At 31.1% G+C, this 15,436-nt stretch overlaps 2 protein-coding genes and 1 long non-coding RNA gene across 10 annotated transcripts; 2 read left to right on the top strand and 1 right to left on the bottom strand.

Moving 5' to 3' along the window:
- The first annotated feature begins 971 nt into the window (after positions 1–971).
- LOC143185496 (vacuole membrane protein 1) lies at positions 972–7,567 on the top strand. 6 transcript variants are annotated; one of them, XR_013002928.1, is made up of 7 exons: positions 972–1,232; positions 3,228–3,357; positions 3,948–4,289; positions 5,063–5,572; positions 5,721–5,990; positions 6,066–6,372; positions 7,227–7,567. XR_013002928.1 is itself a non-coding variant. In XM_076388548.1 (6 exons), exons 3-6 carry the CDS (start codon positions 3,969–3,971, stop codon positions 6,195–6,197), a joined length of 1,233 nt encoding a protein of 410 aa, XP_076244663.1. In that variant the 5' UTR covers positions 972–1,232; positions 3,228–3,357; positions 3,948–3,968; the 3' UTR covers positions 6,198–7,059. The 6 variants fall into 6 exon arrangements, 4 of the variants coding, with proteins under 4 accessions (XP_076244663.1, XP_076244667.1, XP_076244666.1 ...); XR_013002929.1 differs by having other exon boundaries at positions 6,066–6,361; XM_076388548.1 differs by lacking the exon at positions 7,227–7,567 and having other exon boundaries at positions 6,066–7,059.
- A 144-nt stretch (positions 7,568–7,711) lies between these two features.
- LOC143185498 (uncharacterized) lies at positions 7,712–11,708 on the bottom strand. Of its 3 annotated transcripts, XR_013002932.1 has the most exons (6): positions 11,546–11,708; positions 11,249–11,450; positions 10,227–11,172; positions 9,993–10,164; positions 9,564–9,812; positions 7,712–9,309 (listed from the first exon to the last, which is right to left on the bottom strand). It is a non-coding gene; the product is annotated as an uncharacterized LOC143185498 (long non-coding RNA). The 3 variants fall into 3 exon arrangements; XR_013002931.1 differs by having other exon boundaries at positions 9,628–9,812; positions 11,249–11,708; XR_013002930.1 differs by having other exon boundaries at positions 11,249–11,708.
- Positions 11,709–11,760: 52 nt separating this feature from the next.
- Positions 11,761–13,464, top strand: Nd-23 (NADH dehydrogenase (ubiquinone) 23 kDa subunit). The gene is made up of 4 exons (XM_076388553.1): positions 11,761–11,943; positions 12,249–12,516; positions 12,947–13,139; positions 13,231–13,464. Exons 1-4 carry the CDS (start codon positions 11,916–11,918, stop codon positions 13,360–13,362), a joined length of 621 nt encoding a protein of 206 aa, XP_076244668.1. The 5' UTR covers positions 11,761–11,915; the 3' UTR covers positions 13,363–13,464.
- Positions 13,465–15,436: the final 1,972 nt, after the last annotated feature.

The raw sequence follows: 15,436 nt of genomic DNA on the forward strand, positions 1-15,436 counted from the left end.
ACAGATTATAATAGAATAGCTTGCCTTAGAACCATGCTGTTCTTCAGTTAATACATTTTTTAAGAAAAATGATAATCTCTATGAGAAATTATGTTCTTCAATATTCTTGATGTAAGGCTTCATTTACTTCTCTGTCTACAACTAGAAACCAAAAGACCATCTTTACTCTTAAATAAGGAAGTAACAAGAGCTAACTTCTATGCCTCAGGGAAAATACTTGTTGAGAGAGATTTGTTATAAATAAGTTAAAGTATAGAAGAGACAATAAATTCACTGGTTTCTTGATGTAACAATCTAACCGACTGATTAACAGGTTGGGTCATCTATTCTGCTGCTTTTCACGATTAAATAATATGGTGTTTCATCATCTCATTTGTATGCTAGCGAGTTATTAAATTATTGCAGCATAATTAATATTTATGATTGTATCATATTGCATATTATTAACACGCGCATTAACCGTTGTGCACTGTTCAACCTATTATTATATTCATATTCTTTGATTGACATGGAGCGAAAACTTCAAATTAAACCAAATAAATAGTTTATATACATTTTACAACTAAAAATTTTGTGCGCCAACGATGCAAATAATTATTAAGAAGAAATCGATTCATTCGCATTTGTTTAGGTTACAGAATTGACAGTTCCATAATATACTATAACCAGCGTTTAAGAGGTATCTAGAACGGAGACAAGACCTCAGTATTTTCACTTTTGGCCGACGGGAGCAGCACTTTCGAGGGTTTGCAGATAAAATGATCATCCTGTACTTCTAGAGAAGCAAGAGTAGGGAGGACTGACTGCACTGAGAAGTATGGCGTATTCGATACGGCAGAATTACGATCACATAGGGAAATTTATTTTAAGTTATATTATCCTAATAAAAAGATCCATTAATGTATCTTTACTATCTTAAAACGATTAATGATTAGGCACTTTCGCATACGTAGGCTCACGTAGCTTGCGTGCCATATATTAGAAGTGCTGTGAGTCGTATATGAATGTAATATACCTACATATGGCTTATAGATTGTCGACTTGACAGTTAAATTCTATAATTTAAATAAATACGATAACATTTTTCAGTGCACATGCCTATAGTGGAATATTTAAAATATTCTAAAGTAATAAATGTACTTGTTACTTAAATGTACGGTTCATAATGATTTGAAAAAATTCGTTTTATATTGATTCAACGCTTAGTCACGTTCATAGTTTAAGGTTAAGAGGTAATTTAATCATATTTTATTGTGTTGTACTTTGTTGTATGATAAATCCGATAGTTTATCAAAAAATTGAACATTTGACACATTGCATTGTGAAAATATATGTCATTAGAATATGCTCTCTGTACATATTTTCTTGCAATAAATATTTAGGTGTGAAATCATTTTTAAATATGTTCCCGTGGCTCGGAGTTTAACGTGCATTTTGTAGGTAACAATATAAATTTAATGAGTGACAAATAGCTAACTTGAGAAACAATTAAATTTTTGTTAGTAAATATAGATTTATATTTAATGAAATTAAAAATATTCACGAACATACAGATTATGACAAAACAGTATTGCTATATAAATTTTTACAATTATATTTTTACAAGATTTATTAAAAATATACTTTCTAACATTATTTACTATGTAGAATTATTTTCTCTTTTTTTAAATTCTTACTCAGTTTTAATAAGAATTAAATTTATGAAAATTCTGTCTTTATGTATTACGTAAAATTACATTAAATGTTTTAGAGATATATGTTGCCCTTGTTGAGGAATTACATTAGCTGCATTATAATTATAATATCAAATGAAATTATATAAGGGTATTCCAAGCAAACTTGAGGCCTAGGTACATAAGCTTTATATTGCATTTAGGCCTCAAGCTTGCCTGGTATATCAATACTGTAGTTTTATATTTACTAACAAGCAAAAAAGCATTTTTGGAAGCATTTTAATTTCTTGACTTTGAACCAAGTAATAGTAATAAGTAATACAAATAAGTAATTATTTGTATCGCATATACTTCACAATATGCGTTTGTATTCATATTATTCTAATTTTATACATTTGTCATATCCCATCCATGTTGAGATGAGATATGGCATTAAATATTAGAAGTATCTATTGAGATACTTTCAAATATATCATTTTACAAATAATAATAAAATGCTATATAATATCCATAAAAATATCCTAGCTTTTCTTGAAAAATTATAATTTGGGACAGTATATTGTTTAATATATATGAATATATGCAGAGTGTATTAGAAAATGTGGGACATTTTTGGGATGCAGATTCTAGACACGAAGATAATGAAAAAAGTTCATATAAACATGTGTCTAAAAACATTTACTTTTTTTAATTATAGGCTATTTTATATTACAGATGGTGTGATACCTTCTTTAAAATCCATGACTGTGTACCATTCATTCATAGGGCTGGAATATCTTTGGGAATACTAAGGCCTTAAAGGGGATAACACAGCGTTTTATGCAGTACAAAGTAACATATAACTAAAAAACTAGCCATTTTCAGACATATATGCACATGAACTTTTTTCATTGTCTGTATATGTAAAACCTATCCTGTAAAAACGTTTCACTTTTTCTGATACAATACTCCATATAATTAAAAAAGAAATTAAATTATAATATCTTTTATTAGATGTTTATTTTACATATTTTGATTAATTGAACAACAAGAAACAGTACTCTAAATAAGAATAGAATTTATAATAGCATTGATATATAAACTAAAATGAGATGTATTCTAGATTAGATTTGGAAAATGTATTTTTATTCATATTCACATTGTTTTTATATTAGATTTTTATAACCTTTATGAAGATTATTTTGTATAAGGTTTATAACTTTATCAAGAAATAAATTCTATCCAGGTCTGTTGTTATAAGAAGTTGTACATTAGACACCAAATTGTGGTAATACATTTATTGAATATTGTGTATGAAGTGCACTGCCTTATTTCATATATACATATTATCTTAGAGTTTTCAATACAATTCTAATAATATTATTAATTCCAAAACAAAATATCTTGGAAAATATTCAAGATCACATTCAGAATTTTTAAAAAATGTTTCATATGTAATTCATAAAATATGGAATTCAGAGATGATTTGTATGACATGCATGATATACATTATATTTGCAATTACAATTATAATAGTGGTATAATAGTAATTAGTTTATCATTCAAATTGACTAGTGCTAGGTACTGGTGAGAAGAAAAATAGGTTGGAAAATGAGTACACCTTCCAACATGAGTACTGTTGATATTATAAAAGATTCTGAACCCATCTTTATTCACAAAAACAGCCAGGGGCTCAGATAGTGCTGTAAGTACACATATTCTGTGTGAAACTTACAGTCGTAGTATAAAACCACTAATAGAAAATTTGTCATTAAGTACTTATATCATGTGTTTCATACATTCAGTTATCTTTTTTATTTGTGATGGTTTCATTAATCATATTCTACTTTTATATGTATGTGATAAATGTTTATGTTTTGATATTTGTTTATGATTTTTTAATCTATTCTTATAAAAAATAATTTGCACCTAACAATTCAATGTTGTAACCATTAAAATTGATTATACATTAATAACTTATAGCTATGATAATCTTATATGTTTAGTAATAGCAACAAATATTTTTAAAAAGTACATAAATTTTAATAACAAATAAGTTTTAATTCATATTAAAAAACATTATGTTATTATGATTGCTATGTAATATAAAATAAATTATAGAAATTATAAAAATAATATATTAATATAGAACTTTTTGATAAGTAATTGTACATTTTGTATATTTCATTATTTAATGTATCAAGTGTACAATACATGATTATTAACATATGAAAACTAAAGTTTGTAATCTGTTAGTGTGTGGAATTATTATCTCTATATACAATTTGTTTACAGAGTAATCAATTGTATGGTACCATGTTGGAAAACACCACTGCCATTCAACGTGTAAAGGATTCAACTCCTGTTAATGGTGCTCAACAAATCATAGGAGACAAAAAATCACCTACACCATTTTCAGATGATCAAAATAATTCAAATGAATCTTGTATAGATTCTGAATACTTAACACTATGGAAACATCCAATCACAACATTGAATTACTTCTTCCGAGAACTCTTTATTAATATATTCAACCTAGGAAAAAAGACATTACATTATAGAAGGACAGTATGGAGTGTAGTATCAATAATTGTTTTATTTCTGATACTAAGTAGAATTGTTGGTCCACATCAACAGGTATATTTTCTTATTATATATAAAACATTTATAATGGTTACCTTTACATTAATATGAGAGTTTATATCAATTATTACCTCTTTATTACATTTGTACATATCAATTATTTCTCCAAAAAGATATTAAAAAAACTTAATATAAAAGAGGTTTTATTGCAGTTGATTTATATTAGAGAATGGATGCACCAAAAGCATTTGAGAGTCAAATTTTTATCAATGGAATATTTTTAGTAGTATAAACAAACTTTATATCATATTATGTATTTCTATTTTGAGTAGTAGTTGTTTATAATCTATGTTGAGAGATCTATTTTGAAAGACCAATTTTTGTAAAAGAATGATATGTAAGTAATACATAATGACATCATATCATGAAACATACCATACTAAATTTCTCTAAGCATTATATTACATCTCTAAGAGAATAAATCATGTTAGCATAAAAATTATTTTTTGTCAACTAGTTAAAGATTAATACTTTAAGTACTATCTGTAAAATATAACACTACATAACAAAACATAAGTTTTTTATACATAGTTTGAAATCAAACGACATTAAATTATAAACTTTTGAACTTATTCTAAGAAAAAGAATTTATGCAAAAATCAGCTAGCACTAGTTTTTTAAACAATTAATTATAGGTAAACATATTATAGTTTATACAATTTTATTTGTTTTTTAAATTATACAATTTTGTATAATCTATTTGTAGTTATATAATTATTTTATACAAAAATCTGTGTTAATATCATATAATAATTTTGTATTTTCAGATTTTAAAGGCATGGGAAACAAAAGTACTGTGGTGGTTATATTGGATAGGTTTAGGTGTTCTTTCGAGTGTAGGTCTTGGTACAGGCTTACATACTTTTGTACTTTATTTAGGACCACATATAGCAGCTGTTACTATGGCTGCATATGAATGTGGTGCTCTTAACTTTCCTGAACCACCATATCCAGATCAAATAACATGTCCAACAACAATTGATCCACTATGGACTGCAGGAATATTAAACATTATGAGAAAAGTACGTGTAGAAGCTATGCTTTGGGGTGCTGGTACTGCTCTTGGTGAATTACCACCATATTTTATGGCTAGAGCAGCTCGAACTAGTCGACAAAATAATAAAAATGAAAAATTCGATCAAGAAGATTTGAAAGAATTAGAAGCTTTAGAGGCTCTAGAAAATGGAGAGAATGTATCATTGCTGATACGTATTAAACTTAGTATGAAACATTTTGTACAAAAAGCAGGTTTCTGGGGGATTCTTGCTTGTGCTTCAGTAAGTGAATCACTTTTCTAAGTGTTAATAATAGTAATCCACTATTTTATTCAAATATTCTATCTTAAATTTCGAAACTAATACAAAAGTATGCATTATAACTATTAACGAGCTGTGTTTATGGAAACAAAAACAATGTTATTTATAGATTCCTAATCCGCTGTTTGATCTTGCTGGTTTGACCTGTGGTCATTATTTAATTCCCTTTTGGACATTTTTTGGTGCAACACTTATAGGAAAGGCTGTTATAAAGATGCACATTCAGCAACTTGCAGTAATTATAGCATTCAACGAGGAACTTTTAGATAAATTTATCAAATTGTTGGCAATTGTACCATTTATTGGTTCCAAATTCCAAGAACCATTGAAAAAGTATCTTATTGAACAGAAGCAAAAATTACATGACAAAACATCTGTGGTATGATTCTTTTCATTTAATATTAATATTATGTAATATTACATATTAATTATTTTGTACACAATTTATTTCCAGGATGGAACAACAACAATTTCATGGTTATTTGATAAGTTTGTAATGTTAATGGTATGTTACTTTTTAGTAACAATTATTCATGCTTTGGCAAGGAATTATCATCGTAAACGAACCAAGCAATCTATAGATTAAAATTTGACAAATATAGGATATAAATGTAAAACCAATTATTAAACAAATTACAACTGAAATGTTATTACAACATGATATAATTAAGATATTAAGAACAACAATGTCGTCGAATTTTTGAGTGCACAATAACACGTCTGCAATATAAATAAATTGTAAAGAAGAAAGTATGAAAAATGTAATTTTTTTTATTCAAATTTTTTAGACTACTTTATAAACTTTAAGAATATCATTAAGGCGCGGCTTCACTAAGGCAACAACGAGCAACATTTTGTCGCTTCTTGCTATATGTTCCAAAAGATGTCCAACCAACTGTAACTTATAGAAACTTTTTGTTCGTACTGGAGCAACGCAATCTAAGGAACATTTGGACTTTGTAGACTACATTTGTTATCTACAAGTTTGTCCACAAATGCACGTATATACCACATCCGTTCTAGCGGCTACAAAATCAGGCGGCAAAACTTACGGATTGCAAAAACATTTATTGATGTGGCGCATGGAAACAAGCAACATGCGACGACATTGTCACCACTAACAGAAATATGAAGAAATTACGGTACCAAGTGGAGACTTCTTCAAGAAATACGGAATGGCAACAAAATGTTACTCGTTGTTGCCTCAGTGGAGCTAAAGGAATACACATTTCTTAGACAAGATTTTTATGCATGATCATACAATAGTATATGCATTTTAATTTAACATAACTTTTACAAATAAATCGATTTATAATGTCAGAACTGCTTATCAGGTTCATAATGTGTATAATTTGATTTATGATATATTTAAAAATTGTATATTTAAAATACAAACCTAGCTAAGATAAAGCACGTTTTATAAAAATAATATGAATAATTGTTTAATATATTCGTAATGGTTATTGACTATATTGTCAGTATTTCATATAAATAAAATGAAAAATATTCCTGTATCTTAGATGAGAATGGGAAAATCATTTTTAAGGGGATACAGTAGTTACGTGACTTTTTGAGATTAACAAGTCGGTATCTGCTGTTACACTTTTCGTTATAGGAATAGTGTTACCTACAAACACGCGGTTGTCTTATAAAGGCGAGATGGAGTCACTCTATGATTTCAAATTCCAAACTGGAAACGCGACTTAGAAACTTTCTCCCTCCATTGCATATATTACTATATCAGACACGTGTACGTGAGCTCGGTATTTCGGGCAATTGCTAGAAGCCAAGAGAGAAGACAGATGTGACCCTTACTCCTTCGCTCTTGAAACATTGAAATTCAACTGTTCAAGTGCCGGCAAACGACACAAGTCAGCCATAATCTTTTCATTTGCCCAAATATTTCCTTTTTTTCAATTTGTAAAAGGAGGCGTAAAATAAATAAATTATGCAGAATATGTATTGCTTTATTTTTATGCAAAATTAAATACACATAAAATTAAGAATATTTAAATCAAGCATTTGGAAAGACATCAATTTCACATTTATCACGATAATAAAGTAGCTACATAATCTACAATCTAGGTGTTACAAGCTAACGATAACTCCGTAAACTGGCGTAAATTATCATCCGATTTGCTTGAAATTTTTGGTAGTGGTTGCTAATACTATTCTGTTCATTTACACGTACGGAATTTCTGGTTAAATGATGTATATTTTTATTGTTATACGGGGGATCCCTGTCTCATGGGTCCTGAGGAAACCACCTAGCATCTATGCGTGAATCCGCTATTAATGCAGTCCCTAGAGATTTTTATGAAATTTTGAGGGATTAGTCTTGAGATCAAGTGATGACATTTTGGGAAATATGTATCTTTATGTGCATTTCTCATGAACAATTAAAACATTGTCCACATATATGTACTCAAAAAATGCATCGCAAATAACGCACGTTCGCCCGCTGGAGTCGAGTAGGCTGCCAGCGACGACGCGCCCGCCACAGCAGTGCGACTCGACGCAGCGTCAACTTTTGGCAATTTTCACAGGGCCAATTTTAAAATGTCCATCTTTTTGAAAGTTTGTCCATCAAGGGGAAGGATCAAACTATATTCTCCTTTTTTTCAGATTTTTAAAATCGCGCATCATCTTAAAAACTTGCATTTGTTTAAAATAATTGCAAAAAAGATAATTAAAAAACAATTTTTTTTAAATGAAATAATTTTTTTTACAAACTTCAATATTTTCTCTATAAGCACCGTAATGCTCATCTCCATCCGCTTACTAGTTCAATAGCTATAATCTTTTAAAAAAAAGGTAACACTTAACTTCAAACAACTGTAAAATCGACAGCTGTTTTCAAAATGTTGAAAAAGCCTTTGGGCTACGTTTAAATATCGTTAAAGACTACAACATATTCAAATTTGAGCAAATTGCAAGAACTTGCTCCGAAACGTGCCCGATTTCGCGTGGAATGACCCGAACAAGAAAGTTGGCATACATCGAAGGAAATAGCATTAATATGAAAACTGAACGCGAGATAACAAATAATGCCAAGTCCTTTTTTTGTTTATCACTTGAAGTGAATAATTAATTAAAATCGAGGAAAACTAAGGAGAATCAAGAATAATAATTACTTGATGTGAATTGCCACTTGGCAGGGGTGTGGAAAGGAAGGGAAGATGATTGTAGCAAGTCGTCCCGTGCTGAACACGCTGACTCGGAGTTGCTCCTATGATCCGAGGACCGGACCCATTCGAGCTTTGGCTTTCTTCGCCTCTCTCCAATCTGCAGTTCCTCTTTGTCTGTGTACGGACAGGAGTACATTACTGTTTCCATCCGAATCCTTTAGGCTTAGGCGATGATTGTGAGGGAAGATTTTGGACGAAAGAAGAAAATGAGTGGGGGGTGGGCAACGATTTGAATAGAATGACGAGTAAAACCTTCCTTTCTACAAATCACATTTCATGTATCTTTGTTATAAATAATCGGAATCATCTTGTGTTTGGTATTTGGTATCATTTTATTTGGGAGAAGATAAGGGTCCGAATTGATATTACCCGCGTAAAAATCCATTAGCAAATAAAGAACTTGACATTTTCCACTTCTTAATCCCTATTCCTGTCTTTATCTTTTATGGTATCATCGTTCTTCGGAGTCGAGTTCGGGCCGTGGGTATGAAGGTTCCCATTGTTTGGTTACTGTGCGACACACAACAAAGGAAATAGCGGATGGATATAGCGGTGGTTGTCGATCGCGATGCCCAAAACGAGCTTCGGTTGAATAATTTTGATAATGTTAACATAATAAAATTCGGAAGTACTTTAGAAATTATTTAAAGAAAAATTTATATCGAATAAGAAATGAAACATTAGTTCATTTCATCACACAAACGCGTAATTAGTTCAAAGTAACATTTAGCTAACATTTATGATTGCAATAATCATATCATTACCACATGAATCATAAAATCAACCACCGAGAAAGGGGTATAGAATTCTTCGATCGGCAATGGATACCTCGGTGCTTCCCTTTGCGTTACGAGAACGTAACAGGCCAAGACGGTGCAGATAGAGAATCCGCAATATGCTCGAGGAGGAGGAAAGCCATTCAGAGGATAAATGCTTCAATTGCTTGCCCAAGGTTGTAGAGATGGCAGCCACCGACTCCATTTTATTTTTGACCTCCGATTCTGACTCCGAATCTTGTATTTATAATAAATTAAAAGGCTAAAGCTATGATAATCATAAGTAAAGCAAATAAAACAAAGCAACATTTCAATCCATTCGTATTTTATAAATTAAATTTCAACTCTCAATTATGCATGCGTAAAAAAAATTATTCAGTTATTTTGAGGATATTTCTCATTTTTATATTTACTAACAGGGAGTCGGTGTCAACATATTTTTTCCGAATCCAACTCTGATTCTAGTAATCAGAAATTCCATCCAATCTCCGATGTTAACTCTAAATCTCCGACGCTACTTTTCTCTCGTGCTCATCGACTGACTCGGGTGGAAACGGTAACTTACTATTTGTGTCTCACGAGAAGTTTCCTGAAAACAATTGGTGGCAATAATTTCCAGGGATTTTTTCGTAGCGCACGAATAATACTTACACCCATAAACAGAAATAGAAGGGTGCAAATTGGAGAAAGCTAGCGCGGGCCAAAGCATGAAGGGGTCCGGGACTCAGACCATAGGTAGGAGCAATCTCGAGCTGGCGAGTTCAATACTTGCTCTTCCTGTCTGCACCCCTGTTCGAAACGTGGCCAGCCCGCGCGCTCTTCAATATCCGCGCATAAGCAGATGTATCTGTAGGAATAGCCATCACGGGCGAAGCGTGTACCGCTCGTGACAAAGATACGGAACAACGATGAATAAATCCAAATAAGTATAAAATTGAAATGCCTATTCTCTGATAGTGATCATTAACAGATAAGTAGGAAGTAAATATGATATCCAAAAGAGGAATACTGGCAATAGTCGGTTATAAAATACTTGAATATATTGAATCTAAAATTGTTTTCATGACACCATTTTTCCTAGTTTAGAAGATTAATCCGTAGGAGAACGGTACCATGTTTATTTACAATAGTACAAAATATTTGTAAGTTATTTGCATAACCGAGAAACCTACTATTTGGAACAATCTTACAGGTATCATTGAAAAAGACTGAACAGCAAAGGTCTAATATTTGATCCTTGAGGCACAGTTAAACTAGCTAAAATTTTTTTACATGCTTATTATTAAATTTTATTATTTGGTATCTACCCGTTACAAAATTTGAGTTCCCACAAAGAGGGACCACTAAAACTGATAGCAGATAGTTTAGATAATAATATGGAATGTCAGACAGGATCCTTTCTGGAACTAGTGTATCGACTTAATGTTTTGCCTCAATGGTACGTATAATACATAGACTGCAATTTATTAAACTGATTACAATAGAGCCACAGAATTGTTCATCAATTTATACATTTTTTAATAGAAATAATAACTTCTTAGAAACTATGTTCTCCAATATCCTTGACGTAAGGTTTTTTGTACTTATTGACTCGTAACTAGAAGAAAAAAGTCTGTCATCACCCTGAAGTACTAGAGTAACAAAATTCAATTTCTATGTCTCAGGAAAGATACCTGCAGTAAGAGATTTGTTATAAATAAGCTAAAGTATACGAGAGACAACAAATTTACAAGTTTCTTAATGTAACAGGTTGGGTAACTTATCCTTCTATCCTTCGCAATTAAGGAATATGGTCTTTCATTATCTCATTTTTATGTTGGTGGATCATTAAATTTTTATTTCATCATATTGCCGTGTCCAAACGATTATTAATCACTTGTGCATAATTTAACCAATTATTATTATATTCATATTCTTCAGGTGACATGAAGTGAAAAATTCAAATTAAACCAAGCAAATAGTTTACATACATTTTGCATTAAAAATTTTGTGCGCTGTCGATGTATATAATTATTAAAAAGAAATCCATTCATTCGCAATTGTTTAGGTTACAGAATTTGACAGTCCATAATCAGTCTATAACCAACGTTCAAGAGGTATCTAGAACGGAGATAAGACCTCAGTATTTTCACTTCTGGCCAACGGGAGCAGTAGTTTCGAGAGTTTCCAGATAAAATGGTCACCCTGTATGTATGTATATTCTTTGGTTAGCATAATTAAGCAAAATATTGCTCATTTGGATGGTAGAAGGAGATCATTAACGTATACGTGATTGTGATATTAAATTATCAAGATTGGTTAATCAGAGTTATTCAAGATAGTTGTTTTTAAAGTTTCAACATGACATCTCTCAAAATTATGCAACCAAGTAAGATTAATATTAACTATTTTAATTCTATAATAGAATGCTATTGGTTCTTGCTTTCTAAAAAGCGTTTTCTATTATAATAGAATAATATAATAGAATATGTTATAACATATACTATAACCTCTAACGTATCAGGATCTACATAAGGTTCTGTTTAGCAAGGATAATATAGTTGATTCTATTTCAATCCAATTCAATTTAATTCAATATTTTACATCTTGTATACATATAATATCTTTATGGTCAGTAAATAATTGAATAATTCGTAATAATAATAATAATCTTATTTTCATAACAATTTGCAGGTGTAAAACTGTTTCAGACTATTCCAAAGATTTTAACTATACCTATCTATCGAAATAAATATTACTCTGTTTATAAAGATGATGAGAAAACTGGAGACAGTTGGAATGACATTGCAGACAAAACAGTTCAAAAAGCATTTTTGCTAGAAATTTTCCGTGGAATGGGTATCGCATTATCCAATGTTTTTAGAGAACCAGCGACAATAAATTACCCATTCGAAAAAGGTCCATTGAGTCCAAGATTTAGAGGAGAACATGCATTAAGGAGGTATTACTATAATAAATATTAGTATTTTTATTTATTCCCTTAACAAAGTTGGAAATCTTTAATTTCTGATTAATTTCTGAGACATATGAACAAAATATGATTGAAAATCAGTATTATTATCATTATTCTCGAAAGTTTAAAGGTTCATTAGCTATAAAAAAGTATTGGATTAATATTTACTTATTTAGATAGACATTCAGTACATTAAGAATTATTCAACTGTAGGAGCATTAGGAAAATAAATAAAGATATCAGTAATTCATTCAATACTGTAGTCTTATTATTGTTAATATCTAAGAATTAGGTATGCATATATGTAGCATTACATTAAAAAGTATAATTAATACAAGGAAAGTTTATTTTTTAAATATGAATGTAATATAAAATCATAAATCTTACAATAAGTAAACTAATGCATTCATTCTATTAGATATCCTTCAGGAGAAGAAAGGTGTATTGCATGTAAATTGTGTGAAGCAATCTGTCCAGCACAAGCTATTACTATTGAAGCAGAAGAAAGAGCTGACGGTTCTCGACGTACAACAAGATATGATATAGATATGTCTAAATGTATTTATTGTGGTTTCTGTCAGGAAGCTTGCCCAGTTGATGCGATTGTAGAGGTACTTACAATAATTTATTTATATTATATAGAAAAATATATATTTATATAGTTTTAAAAGAATAATTATTTACAAACAAATATTATTTTAGGGTCCGAATTTCGAATTTTCTACAGAGACACATGAAGAAATGTTATATAATAAGGAAAAACTTTTAAATAATGGAGACAAATGGGAATCAGAAATTGCTAGTAATATTCACGCAGATCATCTATATCGTTAAAAAGATTATAAAATGTAGTCGTGAATCACACACAATGAATAAATAATTAAAACTATTTAATGTAGGATAAGAATAGAGTCAAGAATAAAAAATTAAATCTTTCTCAAGAAAATACATTTCCTCCCTAATACCAAAATGTATTAAATTGCTTCTAACTGTGTGATTAATCCACACAGGAAAAAAAGCATGTCGTTTATTTCTTGTGAATTTTCATTTATTAGATAATGCCTTTATTGGTTCATGTAATTGAATCTAATAGTTTTTATACAGATTTAATAATTAGGCTCTTACGAGACTTAAATGTTAAATAATTATGTTGCCAAATTACAGTTGTACTTTTATACTATTTCATTTCATTTAGTAAAGTCTGGTTCAGACTAATATGTTTATTCATACAACTTTGGCATGATTCTAAAATAAGGATGACAGGCAACTTTAAGACTTTTGTTCCGGTGTAAGTGAGTGAGAACAATCTTTCCGTGTACGACGAAGCCTGCCGGTAAATTCAACAGTTCGTTATGCATTACGCGAACGCCAATTACAATCTGCGCTCAACTCACAATTCGCAATCATACTTTCGCATGAATGCCGATTATAAAGGTGGCCAATCACTGATATACAGGGTGTGCCAAACTAAGTGCGGGAGCCGGAAATGGGAGATTCCTGGGGTGATTCTAAACAACATTTTCCTTTGCAAAAATATCCTCCGAAGCTTTGTTAACGAGTTATTAACGAAAAACCCCGATCAATCAGAGAGCGCGAATAGCGAGCGCTCGGCCGACCAGCGACAGATCACAAACTACGTGGCACGTCTGCTACTCACCGTGTTTGAGGCTTGTACAAGAAACTCAAGCCCTGTACACGTTATTGCCAAATTTCTCCTAAAGTATTAGATGAAAAATTATGAAAACAATTAGGGACACGCTAACTATCGCGACACATATGGAATTTTTTCAGATTTTTAAATTATTAGCCAAGTCTTAAAAAAAAGACAATGTTAATGTTGATTTCTCATAAACTATTGAACAAAAAATTATGAAAAAAATCAGGAACGCCTTAGCTATCGCGACAAATATTGTGAAATTTTTTCAGATTTTTAAATTAATTAACAAAATTTTAAAACATAAAAAGTTTTAAAATGCCGATTTAGTAAAGTAATGCCATAGTAAAAAAAATAAAAAGCAACGTTTTCGTAGTTCCTGCGGATTGTACGTTATTTGACTGTGTATTAAAACACTGAAAACTCTACAAGAATACTTATTTCATAATGAATGAACAAAAATTGGACGTATTAGTTGCTGTAATCGGTAAAAAGTATGGAAACATTGATTTTTATTTTTTTAATTACGACGGACCAAAGCAAAAAATGTTTAAATGAATTGAGATTAAGAATATGACTATAGTAATATGAGTAATTACTATCGGTAAAACTCACCCATTCGAAGAAGAATTCACCTGCTGTCTGAACACTTGCTCCAGTGGGTCACTATGCCGATCCCGATCACTGATGGATGATGCCCAGGTAGCGTTGATCGCAGGTACAACAGCACAAGAAGTCACTTTGCATTTACAACACTTCGCGGTCACTAAGACTGATCACTTCACTAAACGAGCACTTGCCCTTTTAATTACCGACAACCGATTACTTTGAAACGTTCTGTGGCATTCCGTAAATAAAAACAAGATGTTACACAGTTCGGCGGCGAAATTACGATCGATACTGACGATTTTTTCCGAAGTCTCTTTCCTCGTGCCCTCGCATCCCTCCAGCACGACTTCTCGGGGTGTAGCTTCGTCAAAATACTCGAATTTGATTTGCTAGCTGACACCAACAAGGTTGGATCTTCCTCGGTTACTTTTTTAGTGGAGGTGGTAGTCTCTCCTTCGAGTCGAAAAAGTCACAAGCAAATTCATGGTGAAAAGCAAAGGCATATCGGATTCGCGTAGGAGACCGTAACGAGTGTTTCGCAGATGTGGCCGTTTATGATCACAGGTATTGCCTTGCCTAGTTCGAAGGAGCCATCCGTACCCGAGACCGAAGGCCGTGAGGGTCGCGTCGCGCTTACCATGGAAG

Source organism: Calliopsis andreniformis, chromosome 12 (assembly GCF_051401765.1).
Source record: "Calliopsis andreniformis isolate RMS-2024a chromosome 12, iyCalAndr_principal, whole genome shotgun sequence".
Taxonomy (NCBI): Eukaryota; Metazoa; Arthropoda; class Insecta; order Hymenoptera; family Andrenidae; genus Calliopsis; species Calliopsis andreniformis.

What these genes read in the sequence shown, in the direction of transcription:
- LOC143185496 (XM_076388548.1), top strand. Translation starts at nt 3,969, where the DNA reads ATGTTGGAAAACACCACTGCCATTCAACGTGTAAAGGATTCAACTCCT. An exon ending in GGATTCTTGCTTGTGCTTCA is followed by an intron (nt 5,573 to 5,720) that starts GTAAGTGAATCA and finishes TGTTATTTATAG; the next exon opens with ATTCCTAATCCGCTGTTTGA. An exon ending in TACATGACAAAACATCTGTG is followed by an intron (nt 5,991 to 6,065) that starts GTATGATTCTTT and finishes ATTTATTTCCAG; the next exon opens with GATGGAACAACAACAATTTC.
- Nd-23 (XM_076388553.1), top strand. Translation starts at nt 11,916, where the DNA reads ATGACATCTCTCAAAATTATGCAACCAA. An exon ending in TCTCAAAATTATGCAACCAA is followed by an intron (nt 11,944 to 12,248) that starts GTAAGATTAATA and finishes AACAATTTGCAG; the next exon opens with GTGTAAAACTGTTTCAGACT. An exon ending in GGAGAACATGCATTAAGGAG is followed by an intron (nt 12,517 to 12,946) that starts GTATTACTATAA and finishes TCATTCTATTAG; the next exon opens with ATATCCTTCAGGAGAAGAAA.